This window comes from Pollicipes pollicipes, unplaced genomic scaffold, assembly GCF_011947565.3.
Source record: "Pollicipes pollicipes isolate AB1234 unplaced genomic scaffold, Ppol_2.1 Scaffold_4002;HRSCAF=4701_pilon_pilon_pilon, whole genome shotgun sequence".
Classification (NCBI taxonomy): Eukaryota; Metazoa; Arthropoda; class Thecostraca; order Pollicipedomorpha; family Pollicipedidae; genus Pollicipes; species Pollicipes pollicipes.
In genome coordinates, this window is record NW_023596420.1 from 30,088,016 (window position 1) to 30,108,650 (window position 20,635).

At 55.7% G+C, this 20,635-nt stretch overlaps 1 protein-coding gene across 1 annotated transcript in view; it reads left to right on the forward strand.

Annotated features, from left to right (window-relative positions):
• The window catches only part of LOC119094368 (titin), a 70,918-nt gene that overhangs the window by 32,784 nt on the left and 17,499 nt on the right, over nucleotides 1-20,635 (forward strand). Inside the window, exons 2-6 of the mRNA XM_037217432.1 lie at nucleotides 13,079-13,265; nucleotides 15,703-15,857; nucleotides 17,140-17,307; nucleotides 18,859-19,020; nucleotides 19,956-20,122. Of these exons, the coding sequence (XP_037073327.1) occupies nucleotides 13,079-13,265; nucleotides 15,703-15,857; nucleotides 17,140-17,307; nucleotides 18,859-19,020; nucleotides 19,956-20,122 (839 nt within the window). The remainder of the gene's footprint in view (nucleotides 1-13,078; nucleotides 13,266-15,702; nucleotides 15,858-17,139; nucleotides 17,308-18,858; nucleotides 19,021-19,955; nucleotides 20,123-20,635) is intronic.

A 20,635-nucleotide genomic window follows, 5' to 3' on the forward strand; every position in this document is an offset into this window, starting at 1 on the left:
AAAATAAGAAAGTGATTTGCCCACTACTGCTGAATACATGAATGAGAGGCGGCGGCAGTGGAGGTAGTCGATGCTAGTTTATTTCCGTTCAGGTTAAACTTTCGTGGAGTTTCTGGCTAGTGCCCTGTGTTTTTTTGCGAACTCCCTATTGTCTTCGTTTTCTTTTCCGACTGATGTAAATTACCAAACTTTTGCTTCCTTCCAGGTAAGAGCTCCGGCATTCACTTGGTGGCGTCGCAGATGGGAGAAGCCAGATCAAAGTCAGTCACGCAGGGCTAAGCACTTACTCGCACTGCACCTTGAGGGCCTCGAAATTAAACAAGATCAGTCAGAGTCCTGATCTTGTTGTGCTTAGTTGGAGCGTTCGCGGTAAGTGTGCGGCGCTCGACTGGCACTCTGGTTCGCCGGGACTGCCGAGCTAAAAACACGCCCGGTTGGCCCGAGGAATGAGCACAAGGCCCGCATTCACTTGCCCGCTCACAGCTGACGGCACGAAAGGGCGCCGCGCTGACTGACGAGGTCAACAACAGCCCGTCAACTCCCCGAAAGTGCGCGAACCGACACGAAACAGAACTCTCTAATGTATGCGCGGCTTGCATGCTTTCGGCATAGTCGCGTGCTCCCCGCATGAAAACACGGCGCGAGCACATTGTGCGGTGGAGGCCAACGACAGACGGCATTCCGCCACTTTGCATCAGCGTTATTAAAGTGGAAGGCAGATCTGAGTTACGAGGACTTGCGCTGAACAGCTCTGCCGTCATTGCGATTCGCTGCGTGAGAAGCGAAGGCACAATGAATGGTCGGAGGTCTCGTAGGGGAGACGACGGTCCCGTCCTGTTTGTTCAGTCATTATCTCCGATTGCTCCCCATCTGACTGTTCAGACAGCTTCTGTATGCCTTCGACACACGGCTCTGTCCCTGGCGGGCGAGACCCTGTGCCCCGGATTTTCGTTCGGTGACCCTATAATGCTGCGCCGCCGAGTTTTCGCTTCTACTCCACCGAGTGGGAAGATAGCTCTACTCCACCGAGTGGGAAGACAACGGCGGGAATATCGCAGACAGCTTGGCTAAAGCGCGGAGACATCACACAGCTCCCTAACTTTTGGTGTCAGACATATACCGCGGGCACCAGCGTCCCACTTGAGACACGACTTCCCAAGTTAATGATAGTGTTTCCTTCGTGCTGCATGTGACTTTGCTCCGCACTGATTTATCACTGTAATATGTTTGCAGTATCTAGCCGCTATCAGGAGTATTTCGTCACACGTTTGGACCGGACTAGAAACGCATACAGTTTCGACTTTTTGTTACAAGGGAAATATGAATATGGCATGAACTTTCGAATGTTTGTCATAACTGAATGTACCGTTCGCAATATTTTTGTCATCACTACATATAACACCTGAATCGTTCACATTTCTAGGAACGCGCGACATCTGGAAACTACAATCATGCCAAGCACGACACATTAAGCCCGCATGATGAAATTCGCTTCAGCGACAAAGCCGTTTCGGACCGCATTCAATATCGTCTCGCTCGACATCTGGCGTGAAGCATTACCGCCAGCCTCCCGGTGGGAATCGGCATGGCCTCTGGCTGCGCCGGCGTCAGGAGCGGCGCTTGTTTTCGCCCCGCGAGGCGCCCAGATACGCTCCGACCCATTCTTCCCTGATCTACTGGAGCCGGCCACGTAATGGGCAGAGCTGGGCATCGGTCAGAGCCTGGCAGCGGCCCACTCTCATCACGGGGACGGGGCGGCGCGGCCGAGCCTGCGTGGGCCGCCGCGGGGCGCGAGGTCAGGGGGCCGTCTGCCCGCGTGACCTCAGACGTGACCTCGCCGTCGCCCGGGGCGGTGCGGAGCCGCGCACGGCTGCTCAGCGCCGCTACCGGCTTTGGACGGCGTCGCTACTGCACGGATCGGGATTAATCAGCGGCCGTGGCCAGCTGCCAGCTGGCAGCGGGCACCACCAGCAGCTGAGTTGTCCCGACCGCCAGCTAAAAATATGGGATAAACCCGTCCACCGTCGGCTGTCATGAATGCCGGCATGGCTCCGCCGGCTGCACGCTCGCTGCAGACAGACACCGTGACCTGGTGACCCTGCGGAACCGGCGACATTTGACCCGAGGTGACCCGAGGCTCCCTGCGGTGTGGGGTTCATCGGAAACATCCAAACAGTCTCAGTCAGCGGGCGCCTGCTCTGTTTTATCAACACCCCGCCCCCCCCCCCCCCCCCCGCCCCCTCCCGGCCCCCAGACATCGGTCGGCGGCGGCGCTGGAGGGATTACACCGTCTCGGGGGCGCCTCACCTCGCCAAAATAGCCACTCCATATTCAGGCGAGTCGCGAGGATCCGTCGTTGGGCGGCGGCAAGCGGCGCCGCGTCGACTTAGCTCCCGATCCGACGGCGGCGACGGCGGGCGGCGCCATCAGCAGACGCCGCGGCGGCCGTTCCCCAGCCTGTTCGCGCCGCCGCCGGCTCGCTTCCAGCGACCAACGGCTCGTCGGCGCCGTGGCGCCGCCCGACGCACGTCGACTTGTGCGGCGCCGAGTGCTCCGCGGCGCGGTAATGGCTCGCGCTCGGTGGCGGCTCGACCACCGGGCGCGTGTCGTTAGCGGGCCAGCGGAGAACGCGGCGTGTCAGCTGTTGTTTTCCGCCGGGCTGACAGCTGCGAATGTCTTCGGGAGCAGTGGCGGCCGATGAAACAATGATGAATGGGCGAGTTCTGCCGCGCGCCGTTAGCCAAACCGTTCCGACATTGTGGAAGCGGCCTGAGCGCCGAAGACGCCGCAAAACCTTCCGATCCAGGAGATAAGTGATAGGTACGGTTAACGGTGCACACGTCTCCTGTGTGTTTTGGAAAACAATTACCCCAGATCGCCGCTAACACTGCCCCTCCCCCTGACCGGCAGTAGTATCAGCGTGAGCCAGTCTTCATCACGACTCCGACTCCGACCCGGCGCCGGTGCACGTCGGCGCACCGTGCACGTGCACGACCGCCGCGTGTGATCGCGCTGCCGCCCGGGGCGGGTCGCGCCGTCACCGGGCCCGCTCCCACGCCCCGGCCGGGCCAAACGTGTGAACCGGCGCGGCCCGGCGGCGCTCGTTCGCGGTCGACCCCTGCTATCGGTAACATTATAGGGTTCAGCGTGGCCGTCGCGGCGTCGCCGGTGCGCGGGTCAGGCGGCCCGGCCGGACAACGGGACCGCTCGCACGCCGCCTGTCGTGACGTACCGCCCCATGACGGGCGTGGCGGGCGGCCCGTGGCGGGCGGCGCGGTGACAGATCGCCGCCCCCTCCCCGCCCGTGACGGTCACCACGTCGGGGGACGAGGAGCGACCATGAGCTGCGTCCTCGAGTGTCACTTGGCCGCCGTCAATTGTAATGAATAGCGCAGCTGCTGACATGATCCTCGATAAATTCGGTAGATGCGACATGTGGACGAGGTGACCGCTGTCCACACCTGCGTCATCGCCGGCTTGTCGACCTTCCGCCACGATTGCCTGACACATCCTCTTGTTTTCCTCACCTCCGTCGTTTATCACGCCCATCTCCCCTCCCTCCACCTCCCTGCCTTCGGCCGCACTTCCCCTCCGAGCCCAGCACGGCTGATTCCCCGATGCGACGGACAATGGGGTACTGCTGAGGCCGACTGGCATTGGCAGCGACGGGGGGAGGGGCGGACGATCGTTCCGGTGGCTGGTTGCACCTGCCCCCTCCCCCCCCCCCCCCCCTCCGGTCGACTTCAAGGTTGCCGGCGACCGGCACACGCCCGTCTGCGGCGACGGACGCGTGCCGCCGCCGGCGCAGAACGTCGCGCACCCGTGACCCGCTCTGATTGGTCACGAGTCACGTGACCGCCTCTGATTGGTCACGAGTCACGGCCGGGGGCCGGCGGCGGCTGCCGCCGCCCGCGTCTCGTTAGTGGATTTTCCAGTTGTCGGTCAAAGCGCTCGCCGGCGGGGAGGTGTCTCGCCCCGTCGGACGCCCGCGCCGGCCTCTTAGGCCGCGATATCCACGCCCGTCACGGCGGCGTGACCCCGTATCGCTGGCGAATATCGGCTGGTGAGGCAGCGGGCGAGTCACGTCAGTCAGTCACAGACTAGTCACGCGAGAGATGGTCGAAGCAGTTCGGGTAAAAACGCAGCGTGACACCTGGCCCTGAGGTTGCCGGGCCGCAGGGAACGGCCGCACACCCTGGAAACCGTGGTCTCCCTGCAGTTGTGATCTCAGTTTTTGTTCACGCCCTTGTCACTGCTCGCTCTCGGGAACGGTGCAAACTACGGCTTCCCAGCGCTGGGCGCGGGGCCTTGTAAAATTCGGTGGGAGCTGGACGCCTTGTTTACCTCAAAAACGAGGCCTGCATTTGCAGTTTCACTTGGTAAAGTCCTTGTACCGTTTTGTGTTCCTAGAAGAGGACAAAAATTGGGAGGAGTACGACACATCTGGAGCGCTTCTCTGGGTTCCACGCAAGCTCCACGTCTCACAACTCTGCTTTTGGGGCTGTGTTGGTATTTGTTCGTCCATATATCAGCACAGTCGCAGCGGAAATCACCCGACCTGGTGCGTCATCGCTCTGAGGCTGCGGCGCTGCTGACGCCACCCCAGGTCACGCCAGCTGACTGTCTGCAGACATCACCTCTCCGACTGCGGCTGCGACACTGCTGCTGTCACCCCAGGTCACGCCAGCTGACTGTGCGCTGACGTCACCGCAGCTGCGGCCGACGTCGGCTGTGTCAAATGGTGATTGACCCACGATGGATGGGGGGTCCCGGGTCACGACCTCGGAGCACGCGGCCAACGGTGCGCGGGAGGCGGCGGATTCAATGGCGGACCGCAGGGCGTCCAGGGTCAGTCGCCGAGCGTCGACGTCTGGCGTGGGCGCTACAATGGCACGGGCGCCTCTCAGACCGCCCCGCACTAGGCCCCGATGAATTTATGGCGGACTTTTATACCGTGCTACCGCGCTTGTAGCCAGGGAGATGGCGCTGCGGTGTTAGGGGATTTGGCTCGGGATGCATGCCTGCCTGTAACTCAGCATGGTCATCGCTATATATTTGCGGCATAGCTTCATATATGATGTGCAATTTTAAAGTGGCTGAATAATGTTGTCATAGTGGGACACGCGTATTTCTTCAGACAAATATTCGCACTTTTTCGAGGTGGAGCTGTTTTTAACAAACGTGGCCAACGTCTGTACCGCGACATCTAATGTAATCATTTTTCCATCATCTAAGTAAATTATGACATAAAAATCATAACTGGCATCTAGTGAAATCAGACTCTGATGAAATAGCATTCACAAAAACATGCTAAACATTTTGCAAACAGCCTTCAGCGCACACGTCCGGATAGCTGCCGCTTCGCGCGTCGCGTGACATTGAGTCATGAGATTGAAGCCCCAGCTCGGCCACAAAGCACTTAATCTCTCGGAAAAGTTTAGCTGCTGTCAGTTTGGAGGCGGTTAATCAAGCAGGAGATTGTCACAAGCGTCGTATCACAGTCGGGCACGTGCCATTGATGTGGCCATTTCATGGCTGAAAAGACTGTGAGGGCTTGAAAGTTGGTATCAGCCGCTCCGCAGACGCCGCGGCAATTTTGGCGCCAGTTCAGATCTAAACTGCTTACATTATCTCCCCAGCGCCTGTTTGCCGTCGCCGTTCATCACCGTCCTTGACCCCACATGTCACCAGCCTGCCCGGGCGACGGCATGACCTCGGGGTCAGCCGGGGTCACCGTCACCGCCGGCGGCGGTGCGCCGGACCGTCGGCGCGTGGCCGGGAGCGCTCTCGCTCCGACGCGACCACGACTCTGCCCGGTCCGCCGGCGTCCGTGGCCGTCGCACGGCGCCAGCGCGTGACGCCGGCACGGCTCGTGCCAGCTATCACCGGCAGCTATCGGCACCCGTTCTTGCCGCTGTCTGCGCCCACACGTCTCCGAATCCGACGGCCGAACGGCGGCTTTTTACACACCGGCGCCGGACGCGCCGGGTTCGGTAGCGGCGCCGCGTGTGGCCCGTGCTGCCGCCCGCACCTGGACGCCATTTTAGCCATCAGCTGGGCTTCGGCAGCCGGGCGCAAACACGGTGCGAGACGCAGCCACGATCGATCGCAGGTCTCGTGTCCAAAGTCAACACGTTCCGTTTACAGACAGCGTGATTCTGCCACTCATGGCGTGGCGGCTGTAGGTCGTCCGGTTTCATTTTTCGGAGGCGAACATGCGGCATTCATTGTACCTGAGTTGCTGAATTCGACTTACCAAAGAGTGGGGAATGTGCAATGAAGTCGGAGTGGGCATCGTTTTGTTTTTCTGTGTTGTTTAGGTTTTAAACGCCCATAGGTGCTGCCAAATAATATTTAATGGCAGCTAGCAAATAAGCCATCACGAGAGCGCATTTTAACACACCAGCGTATTTTACACATTTTTACACACCAAGACCATCCTCAGAGACAGTTCATCTTCTGAGTCGACTTGTAGCGTTTTCTCAAGAGTGATTGAGTGAAACGTGACCAACACAATCATAAAATTGTATTCCGCAAATTGTTATTTCACAAGCTCAGTTTGTGCCAATGTGGTGTGGCCTGGCTTTTGACACTATAGCTATGGCACTGAATGGCAACCAGCTGGCATCTCTGAAGCATGCCGAAGCAAGTCACGTAGCTCCCGGGGCGACATCTATCGAGTCTTGTCTGTTGCTCAATCCTTCCTATCCCTTAATTAAAGCGGCACTCCCCTTAAGCAACTCTGACAATCTTAACAGCGCTCTTCACTCCAAACAACAAGGCGGGCGAGGCGGGGCCGAGCTCCTTTCGGACCGGTGCGTCCCGGACCGCCACCGCCGGTCACAGAGCGGCGGCCTGGGGTCATCGCTCCCGAAGCAGCCCGGCCGGCGGCTCCCGGTCCAGACATGGGACACGATCTGGGTCAGGGCACCCGGTCCGGCCGACCCGGCCGGGCGCCGCGCCTGCCGCCCGCCGCTGTCACGCCGCCGTCACGCCCGCCGCTCGGCGCGTGACGCGTGCGGGCACGGCGCGCAACGGACGGATGAAGAGCGTCGCTTAGGAGATGATGTGGTCGGTTTGTCTTGCGCTCAGAGCTGGAGGCGAATCGAGTCGATGTGTCTTTCTGCGGCACATACTGAGGACACGCGCCCGCCACCCCACTCGACTCCACCAATCACCCAGCGGTAATGGCCATGATCATCGCTGATGGCTACCGCCGTCGAAGCCGACGTGACGTCCACCGGAAACGTTTGACTTCCGGCGGCGGCGGTTGCGGCGGCACTCTCTCTTGCCGGCGGCCCACGACGTTAGAGAGTGGCAGGCGACGTGTGAAGCATCGGTGACACTCAGAAGCCTTCGCTGCGTCGAGGCCGCCGACGGCCGGCCGGCGCCGATTTCCTGGAACGTCCGCGTCGATGCGGTCTGGAATCCAATCGGCGGCATGAGGGCCGCGGCTGGCGGCCGCCGCAGAAGTGCAGCCGATCCGCCCCTGCTGACAGCAAATGTCGGGTGTGCTGTCTGGCTGCGGAGCTGTGAATCATGATCTAGTGCCACACGCCGGCCGGCGGGCCTGTATTGTCTGGCCGGGCTGGTAGCGGGTTTGCGTCCTGTCTCTATCAACGCTCAGAAACGCATTATTAGCAATGGGACGTGCTTACTTCGTCAAGTTTGTAAAAAAAATGTGTGGCGCATTACAAATGTCGTCATTCCGCTGTACTGACATCTACTGGCAATATTTGGCAGCATGCGGCACATTACTGTGTATTCTTATAGATGGCAGCACCACCCACAGGTGTAAGCATCACAACAACCAGGGTCCGAATTGGCTTATTAGGACACTTAGACCGTCCTTCGTGTGTCGCGAGCGTCCCCATAGAGCAGCCAGCCTCTGAGGTGAATGGGTTCGACATCTCCTGGGACTAACTCGCACCCAAACGGCGCTGTTGGCGCCTGCACAGCCGCAGACACCCTCACGCTCACACACACACACCGCTTGTTTGTTTTATGACGAGACGCTCAAATCCACCGCCGTGCGTCCTCAACACTGGGTGGGATCATCCTGCGTGTCTTGGGCCGCGATATATGACACGTCATCTCATGCTGTTTGCGGAGTGGGGAGATGAAAATACCAAAACACTCCAGGCAATCTCCTGCGTGGTGTAATACAATTTCCATCGTGGGATCTTATCTGTATGCAATTTTGCGTTCTGATTGCCACTGGCTGGCGCTGGGTGGAACGGTTCTCGGTGGAACCAGAAGATTTGCCTTTATATGCATGCAACCAACAGCACCATGCTCCCCTAGTCGGTGAGCTTGGTGTTTGAGTTAATAAGCTCGCCTGGGCTCCGAAAAGGTTCCATAAATCTCATTTGGCCGTTTTTGCCAGCGTTCGTCCGCTTTGAAGGCAGTCGTTACGGTGATGAATCAGCCGATTGCCGCCAGTGCCGGTTGCTGGGCAGCCTTATCCCCCGCGCGCCGTCCCTGTGACAGATTGTCAGGCGACCACCAATCCCGCGGGGGCAGTAGGCTGCGATGGCTGCTGCCGCTGGGGCCAGTCGCTGCACCTCTGCACGTGGAGACCGCTGAGCCCCGGACAGCTGATGCGACGTGGATTCCTTAGCACGGGGTGCATTATATTGCTGTTATGGTGGGAGTAGGTTGAAAAATATATAGCGGAGCCCCAAAGTTCTCCACAGCCACGTCTTACCTATCACATGCCGCCCTGTATTGCGTGCCGGCAGGGTAGGGGTAGTTTGCTGGTTAAAGCAGTGATGCGTTGAAGTACCAACTTGTAGCTTTTAACACCCAATTCGCTTCGGTGCCGCACAATCCATACGAGCCAGACATCGCAAACAGCCTCCACCCAAAACATGCCACGTGGGTGTAATCTAAAGTGTTAGCGTTCACCAAACCCAGTTCGGAGGCCCCCCCCCCCCTCCCCTCGTTCTATATATCTGACGCAGGCTTACCGCTGATAATCCAACGGTGCCACATTACGGCGGCCGCCGCGGGGCCGCCCGGAGCCGCAGCCCCAGGCCGCCAACGGGCAAAGTTTTCTGGCCACTCGCGGCCGCCTGCCAGTTGCCAATCGGGCTACAAAGCGGAAAACTTGACAAGCTGTTACATGGCGAATAGCCGCACCCGGCATTCAGCTGGCCACTAAATTGCCCCGGTGACATATATGGCGGGGCGTGCGCCACAAAGCCGCCGGTCGGAGCTAGCGGCAAAACCCGCCATTCAGCTGATTGGCCAGCTGGCAAAGCTCATTTGGCGGCGCCTATTGAGTCTGAGCGACGGGCAGCGCGAATATAAAACTTCTGCCCACCGCTCCGGCGGCCTGCCGGCGACGGTGGCGACGGGCTGAAAGGAGCGCGGATTAGCGCCCTCGACGATCATTAGCACTGTCGTCGGCGCCGTCGATAACTCTCGCACCCCGTCGCCGCTACCAAATTGAAATCCGGCACGAATCGGGCGAGCGACGGCAAAAAGGCGCGACGTCTTCGACGTGCGGCAGCGGTCTGCCGGGATTCGTGCCGTGGCAGCGATTGGTCGATTGGGCTAGGGCCATCTTTCTCCCCCTCCCCTTCACCCCGACCCGGCTGGTGCTGGACGACTCCGCAGCTCCACTCTCCCTGATGAAAATGTGTAGATGGCTGCGGTATATCCTGCAGCCGCGGTGAAGCCGGGATCCAATAAGCAGTGTCAAGGTGCTAAAGCGCCAGGAACCGGGCTCCGAAAAAATCCTCCGATGTTACCGCTGCAGCTTCGACAAAATTCGCCACAATTTAACCGAGTAGCTTCATGGGCTGGGCATGCGTGGTTTTCAAGTAAATGGGGCTCCCTGGACAGCTCAGGCAGATGCCAAAAGATGCCTGCGGGTCGGCAGATGAGACACGCCTTGAAAAGAACAGCCCGAGGCGTGTTTGCAGCGCAGCTGCTACATAACTCGATTCAGTCGGGAGGCAACACATTAGCATGCTGGAAAAAATGTACGAAACTGTAGGTATAAAACTGTCGCCGCCGAGAGCATGCGGCATGAAACTGTCGCCGCCAAGAGCAAGAGGCATGAAACTGTCGCCGCCAAGAGCAAGAGGCATGAAACTGTCGCCGCCAAGAGCAAGAGGCATGAAACCGTCGCCGCCGGAAGCATGAGGCATGAAACTGTTGAAACTGTCGTCGGGAGAGTCTTCGTCGCATCACCAATTCGACGCTATGAAGACGTGCAAGCGTCGTCGGCGAGAGTGTGCCTAACAGTCCTGGGCGAGTATCGTCTGCCCTGGTCTGAAGCTGACCGGGCTAGTCAAGAAATGCCTGCCTCCAGCAGACCGGGGCCTCTTCCCCGGAGGCCTCTTCCCCGGGGGCCTCTCGAGGGGGGGGGGGGTAGCGGTCGACGTGCCGCCGCCGCGGATCAGCAGACAGCGTCGGACGCGCCGTCAGCAGCCGGGCGCCATCTGCGTCGCCTCTGCAGTCGGCCGGCCGTGTCGCCGCCGGGCCTTCCGGGAAGTCCGTCATGAGCGAGTGGGTCGCGCCGCCTCGTGCCGCTCCGTCTGCTGCGGCGGGGGTGACACGTGGCGCAGCGACGAGGCCCGGAGCGACTCGGGGTCGTGTCTGAGCGCGACACGTGTCGCCGTGGGGCGGCCCGACGGGACTCAGAGCGTGTCTGGCCGTGACTCGCCGCGCTGTGATCCAGCGTGACCCTGGGTCACGTCTGAGCGTGACATGTGCCGTCGTGGTGCGCCTTGGCTCGGCTTAAGGCCACGTCCGGCAGTGACGCGTGCTGCTGGCCTAATGACTGTCCGGGACTCAACGTCGGTTTTAGCGCATGTAGCGCAGCAAATCAGAGCCAGGTGGATTGCTATGTTGTCGGATCATTGCCCGTTGTACTTAAGAAGTCAGTATACCAGCCGTTGAAGAGTTGGGAAAAGCAAAACACGACAACCTTTACCGAGCTGAGGAGACTGCCTGTTGTATCGCCGCAATTAAGCTGCCTTGGCTGGCTGGTTTTACCGGCACTTGTTTTGAGGTACTTGCAGGGATTTCCAGAGCACCACAAACTACGATGACCTGGCAGTGCTCAAACAGTATAATTGAGGCACATGCTCTTTTTGATTAGACCACCAGGTCTGCTGGCGGCACTAAACCCGTCTCTTTAAAACAAACGCAATGTCAATTTTCTGCGGGTCTGTATGCTGCCTTCGTATAATAACCACCAGAGCCCTACTGATTTTATTGCAAGTTTTGCGATCAGCAACGCATGAAACTTTGGGTGTCGGTTTGGGCTAGAATTTCACTCACATAGACAGAGGACGTAAGGGTTTCACTCTTTTGGTACTGGTCGCCGGAACCACAGACATTTACGCTAGTTGAGCTGACATACCTGTACGTCGGAGAAGCATTTATCAAAAGTAAGGACCATGATATCATAGAGAGCATATACTTTCTTTGTCTTATTCTTCCATATCTTATCAAGCCAAATGTTCTGTCCTGAACTTAATTTTGTGTTACCCTCTATCCCAGAACCCCTCCAATCTCCATGCGCCCTTCTGTAGCTGCCCAATTTTACGTAACACTCTGACGCATCTGTGACCGTTTGGAGGCTGTTATCATGGGCCACAGAAATATGCCTTAACTGTTCCACCCAGGATGAGCCTTTCGCCTGGTTTCGCCACCGGCTTTGTTCGCGGACAACGCCCGACACAAATTGGATAGAAAAACGCACGGGTGGCGGGGACCCCATCCTCGCGCGCTGATTATGGAAATCCGACCTCGGGGTCTCGCCGGCATGATGGGCTGCTAGATGATTTTCTCTTGGAAGCCCCGCTTGCCCCGGCTCTGATCCCATACGCGATCCATAACGCAGGTTGCGTAGAAAATCAGGCTGCCGCTGCCGCCGCCGCCGCCGCCGCTACCGCCGCCGGGTGTCTTACTCTGGGCGGCCGCGACGGCCCAGCGCGTGCCCAGCACCATGGCCCGCTGACCTGCCCCGCTGCGATCAGGCGAGCTCAGGAGGAGCTCAGCAGTTCTCTCGACCAGGAGGTTGTGGGGTTGAGGTTGAGCGAGGTTGACTCCCTTCTCAGGAAGAGTCAATTCCGCCGGGTTCAACCGGCCTGCGGGCCCGGTGGAGTGACTCGTGAGCTGCAGTTGAGTAGACGGCCGGTTCCAGGATCGCGAGTGCGAAGAAAACTGACTCACTTGGAGAGTCAGCCGAGGAGTCAGCTGGCTTTGGCGCTGAGTTCAGTGAGGGATGACTCGCCACTACTGAGTGTATGACTCGTTGGATGATTGGGTTGCTCCCGGAGTGACTCGTCGTGCCTTCGGGATAAGATACAAATTCTGAAAAATGAGTGGATTTTAAGACACAGCGGCGGAGCCATTCCGGTCCCGGATTCCCAATCCGGGGAGGAACGAATCCTCGTGAGCGTCAGCCGATGAGTCATCCGGTCCCTGGCTCCGACTCGACTCTACGGGCAGCGAGGGACTCGACTGACTCCCTCGGGGAGGAGCGACTCGCCGTAAGCGTCACCCGAGGCGGGCCGGCCGGACCGGGCGGCGATTGCTCTCCTCCCGATGGACAGAGCGCAGCCGAGCGTGCCAACTCATTAGGTGTCCGCCCAGCTCCGGCCAACACCCCCACCCCTCCCCCTTGAGCAGCGGCTCCGCCGGCGGGCCGGACGGCGTGTCGTTCATGAGGCGGCTGGCGTCCGGCCAGTGTCGGCAGTCGTATAGCTCGGCTCAGCCGGCGCCGCGTCACGGCAGCGCCGATATGGCCCGGCCGAGTGAAGCGCGGGGATTAGTTATGTGTCGGGAAATTTGTCGGGATTCTGAGATAGAGCCGTTGGGGTGTGTTTCAATAAGCGAGAGTGGAAGGTGGGTGTAGTAAAATAGGATAAGTCAAACAAAATGTCTGAAGGCACTCGACTTGCCGTTTAAGAAGGTGGGACATCCTGCACTAGCCTTTCAAAACATTATCATTTCCACCATCTTTCAAAATGCTTCAACCGCCACTAACTAGCTTTTCGAAATGGTATCCCGTAGTTGACATCATTCATCTTACCTGAACCTGTGTGCTGTTCTGCAGGTCGGGTGCAGCAGATCGACATCACCGGCTTGGTGGGGGACGAGGTGCGGCTGCCCTGCGAGATAGACGAGACCAAGTGCGGCGACGTGCACAACATTCAGTGGTACCGCGGTGATGGCGACACCCGCGTCTTCATCTACTCCGAACTGGCCGAGGTCGACACCAGCGAGAACATGCTCCAGGGCAGGTGAGAACAGATGGCCGGATGACTGCTGAGGAAAGCAGCACTCTCCAGATTAAGTAAGGCTAAATTCATTTGTAAATTGGTCTCCAGGGTAGGTAGAGATCGTGCTCCAGAGCAGGAGACGGCTGATGTTTTTGGGCTGTAAAATACCCGTTAGTTGGGGAGACCGTACGTCAGGTCAGGAGAGGAGACAACTTTGGCTAACGTGCATTCCCGCGGCAGGTAAGGGCAGAAGTATTTCGCTCGCTTGAGGGTGGTTACAGAATGGAAAGAGCACATTCAAAGGGAAGAAAATACCCTAAATAGAAACGCGAGGACAAGTCAAGTTTTTTATTTTGTTCGATAATACTGCAGGGTCAGTTGGAGCATATACATAGCTTTCAGGCACTTATGTATCGGCTCGGGGAGCTTGGAGTGGTAGCACAGCTCTTATGACCCGAACGTACGCGCACGGCAGCTATTTTCAAAAGGCAGCGACCGCAAAACGCGAGCGTATATCAGTGTCTGATTGTGAATGCATGAAAACTGCTGTTAAATGTAACGAAACAAAAGTTTTCCAGCTTAAGTCATCACGACAGCTGATAACTTTCATTCAGGAAGTGTTGTTCCCTTGAACTAAGCCGTCGTGAAAGGGGCTATGAACTGGACGGGGTATCTTCAGGTCATGTCGGGCTCTGTGCACTTACGGCTAGTGTAACGAGAGTCCACTCTCCGTGCGGTAGGAAAGCATAGTTCCAGAGTTCCCTGCAGCGATGCCAAATGGCGAGGGCATATAATGGGAAGGGTAGTGCATTTGATTACTTATTGCATTAGAAACGAGCCTTGTTATACGTAAATGGTACATCGCTACATTTCCGTACCAGACTGAGTTGCTTATATTTTATTTTCTATTATTCGCATGAGGTTACAGTGCAACTTAAAGCTATGTTGTTTGTAAAAGTGCCCAGCGCGCCAAAGCGTGCAAAGTTCAGCAGCATTTGCGTACAAATGTTAACCAGCATGATGTTTTTGTGGACTGGTTTTCTCGTCGTTCTTCGCTCCGTTCGCAGCATAAGTCCCAAATATCGTCATCTAAATGAGCGGCCGCGGGAGTTCCCCCCCCCCCTCCCGACTTTTGGAGCTCCTTCCATAATTTGTCGTTGTCAGTCTGCACAGACAAATGGGGACAGCTCACCCTTTTGTCACAAAGCAACGACAAAGATCCCCAGAACCGTCCGAATTCCAATAAGGTCCGCGAACGCGTCCTCTGAAAGGACCGGAGTGGCGCGCCCGAACTGTTCCATTACATAAATGCAGTTAAATGGCGGGCGAGATATTTTCGCTGACGAGTGGTCACGTGGTCGCCGTCCAGTGTGCGACTTTATGACCGACGATGGTGGCGTAATTCGTGCGGCATGCCGCCGCAGCTGGTAAGCGATGGGGACGTCGATGTCAGAGCCAGTTGGTTGCCTCGGTCGGACGATGAGCAGGAGCTGCAGAAGGCCCGTGATGAGCTGGTGGCCAGTGGTGCTGCAAACAGTTCGCGAGGGAATCGCAGTAATGCAAAGATCCCGTGCTTTTGTTAAGGCGTTTCGCGTCAATACGGCAACTAGGTAACGTGCATTACTTGGTAACGTTACATAACGCCTGTTAATTTCTTTTTTAAGTAGGCTTGCTTTATGCTTTGCTGCGCTAACAAAGGTTTTATCAAAACACAGTGTAGTGATCGATCAATAAATCAACACAGTTACAGTGATCAGTTGATGATATATTCGACGCCCGCAACAAGTTACTGTTCTAGGTCCCCTGATGCGTTCTTAACACTACTTAAAATAGCTCTTCAGCTTTTTTTTGTAAAGGCACGTATATTTTGGCATGTCAAGGCACAGATCAAGCCATAAATTTGGGATCAGTCGTCGGCAGGAATAGAATGAACCCCAAAAAATACCTAGAACACATGAATCAGGATCGCACAGGATTTGAAAATAGGCTGTCAAAGGCGTTGGAACACCTGAGAAGTCGGGTGGTAGCAAATTGCAAAGGATCCAATGTGCCCGCACACGCCGCGTTGGTGTACTTTACTGCAATGGTTTGTATTATGATGGACTGAAGCTAAGTTCTGGGGAATAGTTTTGCTTTAATGGATCTGACCAGTTCAGGTTTAAATGAGCCGAAAAAGGCGGATATGTGAGAGAATCATTTTGCGTGGATTGACTGTGTGTCATATCTGATATATCAGAAAAAACGCATTTAAAACTTTATTGTGATCAAAGCCAAAGTATGGACTTTGTAACTGTTGACTTGTCATTCACGCCTTTGTAAGTGATCATCGCAATGAGTTGAGATGAGATGAGAACAAGGTAATCCTCGTGGTTTTTGTGGTTTCTGAGCACGACACGCGGGATTAACCATGGCATGGCTTAACAAGCTTTCTAATATTCGCCATGGCCACTGATTCCAGAGGTTACTTTGAGTACGCGAAGGGTTCGTCGACGACGGAGCTGGAGATCCGAGACCTGCGGCCGGACGACGAGAGCCTGTACAAGTGCGAGCTGACCTACCTGGAGGTCAGGGACGACTGCGCCGTCATCCAGTTCGTCAACCTCACCACACTCGGTAAGCCCGAAGTAGGGTTTCGGATGTCACCACGCTAAGAGCGCTAGACAGTTGTAGGTCACTTGTCATTCGACGCTTGAGGTAGAATTGTTTGCCCGGCTGTGATGGACTCCAGAAAAATGTGCAGACGAGTCGGTTTGTCTCTGGATCATATTCCGTGTTTTGGAGGCGCACCAATCAGCTGACATTTCCAGTCCGGGCAAGCCTTAGCCCCAGCAGCAAACTGGTCTGGCGTGCCCAATGAGAAGCTGCGAAAAGAAGCGCTCATAATGCAGAAACTTCGCAGTGTGGACACTTGTGCCAACTGCTTGCAATTCAAATGTCATTCGAGCCTTTCAGGCACCACTTTATCCTGAGTGTGGAACTTCGACTCGTCCGCTCTTAAAATCGCTCCCCCACGATGCTATGTTCGGAAGATAAAAGAACGCTGAGTTTGAACTGGAAAAGCTTTCTGCTAGTCTTGCGATTGCAATAAATTCGTACCCGATTGACTGCAATATATATATATATATATATATATATATATATATATGTATATATATATATATGTACATATATATATATATATATATATATATATATGTATATATATGTATATATATATATACATACATATATATGCATGTATAAATATATGAATCACCATGAGAAGGAAGCCACACTGCATGTGACACTGACATTGATGTAAGCGCGGAAAAACAGCAATAGGTAGCGCTGTAAAATTTGGCATGGCTAGTGACACGTGCGTTGACCAAACGGTTAGGAGTGGTAGTCTCTAGTCACACGAGTAGCTTTTGATAATTCACTGATTGCCCAGAGTGAACCAGATTTATCCATCTTAACGACGTTGTTTGGCATTTGGCTACTCATAGGGAGACTGTCTGCCTGAGCTGATTCACAACACAGCTTTATGCCTTTCTGTTTGTAAAAAGGCTGCCCTGCGCTCTGAGAAAGCTTAATGCTTCATGTTAAGACATTAAGCCTCATTAAGGTTGACCTAAACCACATCAGCTGCGCATCGTCTTTTGCTTGGCGTCTCTGAATCAATGTGGGGAAAGTGGTAAGAATGATCGCCCACCCTAATCTTCAAAGTTGCGGGTCGAGATTTTATCACCCAGAGGGAGTTCTTATGTATAAGGCAGCGCGCAAAACCTACTTAGTAACCAATTACTGCAGACTTTGGTGAAGTGGTCGACTTTCTTCTTGTGACATTGCATTGGTGCTCGTGTGCACCGCTCGCGCGTCAGAACTTACATTCTAGTGTCTGCGTCTGTCTCGACAGCCAAGCCGGAGAGCATCCGTATCCTGCTGGAGGACGGCACGGAGGTCAGCCCCGGCTCCGTGATTGGTCCGTACGAGGAGGACAGTGACCTGGTGCTGCGCTGCGAGTCGGCAGGGGGCAAGCCGGCCGCCGCCGTGACCTGGTGGAACGACACCGTCAACATGGGAGGTCAGTCATGGACACCTTTTCGTCAACATGGAGGTCGATGCGTTGAATTTTGTAGCGGTTTCCGATGCGGACTCCAGAGATGACGATATGATTCCTGTCTGGGTTCAGGTTGTGGTTTACGAGACCTGTATCCCTTTACTCCGCCCGCGGAAAGTCAAGGTGGGAAGTACTGCACATGGAACTACATCTTCACGTTGCGCTGTCGTGATAGATCCTGTGAGACATCATGACACGCTCACCATGCAGCGTGCCCGGCAATGCTTCCTTGCCGATTGAAGCCCGCATCATAAGCTGTGCGCTTAAAGCCCAAACACAGAGCAACGTCTCCTGGGGAGCCGGCATAGTTGTGGTCCGATACCGCCAGGCGGCGGCAGCTGGAGCCTCGAGGAGCATGGCTTTACATCACGCAGACAACTGGAGCATTCCATCTCTTGGTTGCCCCAGTCTGCGCAGCCGGCCGTATGGGCGGTGTCAGACGGCAGACTCCGCCCATATGTCTCGTAAGCGTCGCGCAATAAATACGGAGGGGTTGCTTCCGGTGATCTATGGCTGGTGCGGTCTCCGTGACTTCTAGGTCATGTTCACGGATGAGCTTTACCATCAGTGGCAGCCAGTGACAGAATGTAGGCATATACAAACACACACACACACACACACACACACACACACACACACACACACACACACACACACACACACACACACACACACACACACACACACACACACACACACACACACACACACACACGCATATATATATATATATATATATATATATATATATATAATGTGCGACACAAGAAACTCATCCCCAATGTGCGTATCAGCGTGGGAGCCAAGCAGCGCTCTGATGAGTCGAAAAACGCGCTTGCCTTCTTCGGGTCGAGCTCACCACAGGAATCGAGCGACCGGAGAAAGCTCTGTTGCAACCAGACAAAATTTGCCCTGGTTGTTGAACCGACTCCGATAAGCCGACCACGCCCATGCGCTTTTATGCCCGCAAAACGACTATAAAATGCGATTTCGTCTCCCTGAGCAGAAATCGCTGTTGGAAGAGTTTCCAGCCGGCGCGCCAAGACGAGCCTGTCATTCTGCCGCTCAAGATGTTGGCTTATGTAAAGTTATTTTCGAAGCGGACGGCATCGTGAATAACCTTTTACGAGGGCCCTCCCTCAATAAAAATGGAACTCAATCGCCACTTTCAACGCTTCTGGAGCGCGCTAAGTTACCGGGCCGGCCGCGGCGCCGACGGAGAGGCGTATAAAGCTTTCACAGCGGACGGCTCCGAGCTCGAGCGGGCGGGCGGAAACGACGCCCCCATCGTGTACCGTCAAGGACGCGCAGATTTGTCACCGTGGATGGACTCTGCGGGAGCGCGCGTGGAGGGCGTGCAGGGCTGTGCCGAAGTGGCGTAACAGGGTGTGCTCGACTCGTGGCCTCGTGTTGAATGGGTGCTTCGCCGGTGCGGGGCAAGTGCGGCGGCGTGGCTGGCGGCGCGTTGGCCGTCGCAGAATGCGTGTCCCCAGCGTCATACGTCCTCTCCTGCAGGGGACGCGGGCGCCATCCTGTCAGAGGACGGCACGGGACTGGGCACCAACGTCATTCGCGTCCCGCTGACTCGACATGACCTGGGCTCGGGCTTCGAATGTCAGGCCACAAATGCAGCCGTTGAGTACCCACTGCGCTCCAAGATCTACCTGGATCTGCATGGTAAGCTGTAGCTGGTGCTGTCTGCATTGAGGTGTATGCATGAATGGTATTTTGGTCGGGACTCAGCAGTTTTTTACGTCAATGAATGCTCCACATTTTATAAAGCAGACTTTTCATCTCATTTCGGCTTTGCTCGTACTAATCCAAAGGCAGAGGAAATCTCCGAAGAAGAGGAAAAGGAAGTCTCCGCATCATAAGTCACGTGGGTATCTCAATTATGGCATTATTCACCGCGAACAATGCGCGCTATGCACAAAGCCGAGATTAATCTACCCAGTGCTATGCGTATGCTTTTGCGGGGAAACTGTTCTTCTCCTTGTCGTAGGTCTCTCATACCAAAAGAAATTCTCTTCCAGCGTTCAGCGGCTGGCACTTTGTTACATTTGCCTCCTTGAGCTTGATTATATCTCTCAAGCGCACTGTAGTCACATTAGGCCTAGTCTCTGGGGAGAAAGGTGCAACGCATCGCGGGCTAAGAAAATGCGTCCCCCTGGAGGCGGTTTGATGAACTGCAGACAGCTGCTTCCCCCCGTACCTGCACGAGCTGTACTCAGATCACGCAGCATAAACCGGCCAACTACGACTTCAGATTTAATAACGTTTCCCTGTGGTTCAAAACTAGTTAACGTCCGGCTCTGGGTAACGGAGCGTGTTAGTGGCACGCATTACGTACATCCATCAAACATGCAAATGGTCTCATTTCATGTGGCGGACAAAAGGCAGCACGTTTCCCTGGAACTCGAAAGCTTTGGGAAACATCTGTTTAGGCGAGTGACCATATGGTGACTTAATTTCTTTCCAAGAAACGCCCATCGATCACTTCCGCTCCATGACTTGCCTCCGCCACGCCACGACCGAATCAATTGGTCGACTGCTTAAGTCCACTCCAGTGTCTTCCTCGCGAGACCTAATGGTCACCCTCAAACGCTCCCCAGTGCGGCCTCGAACCATCGAGCTGAGTGGCCTGGAGGAGCCTGTGATGGAGGGTGCCACCGTGACCCTGACCTGCAAGGTCACGGGGGCACGACCTGCAGCCAACATCACCTGGCTCACAGGAGGTCAGGAGCTGACCGAGCAGACCTCCAACACGGACAGCATTCAGGTGAGGGAGCGGACACCACTAGCGATGGTTCGCCTCTCAATTTGGCGCACCGCATCGAGCCATTGATAAGATGTCGCCGGCGCTTTGCTTTTCCATGCTTATTCATAGCACATGTTGTCAAACAATGTGAACGCGCAAACTCGCTTCTGAGTGCCAAAGGTTTCCGAGTCTTCGGAGCTTTGCGACAACCTTTCGTGTCACGTATGTTTTTGGGGTCGTTCATGGTCAAACCCTAGCTGTCGGCTTTCTCTATCTATCGTGACCCGGCCAACGGAATATGAAAAACTACAAATGATTAATAAGGCTGACTTGCCATGCCAGTTTTCTTGCGATCCTCTCACCTTTAAGCCATCACAAGCCTGCAAATATTCCCGGATGTGTTAGAATGTACTAAGACGAAGCTCTGTTTGTCTGGCGCTCATAGATTGGGGAGATCATCAGCGAATACGTGAGTTTTAGCGTTGCCATAGAAACCCGGTTCAAAGTTTAAGATTCCAAACTGATGCCAGTTTT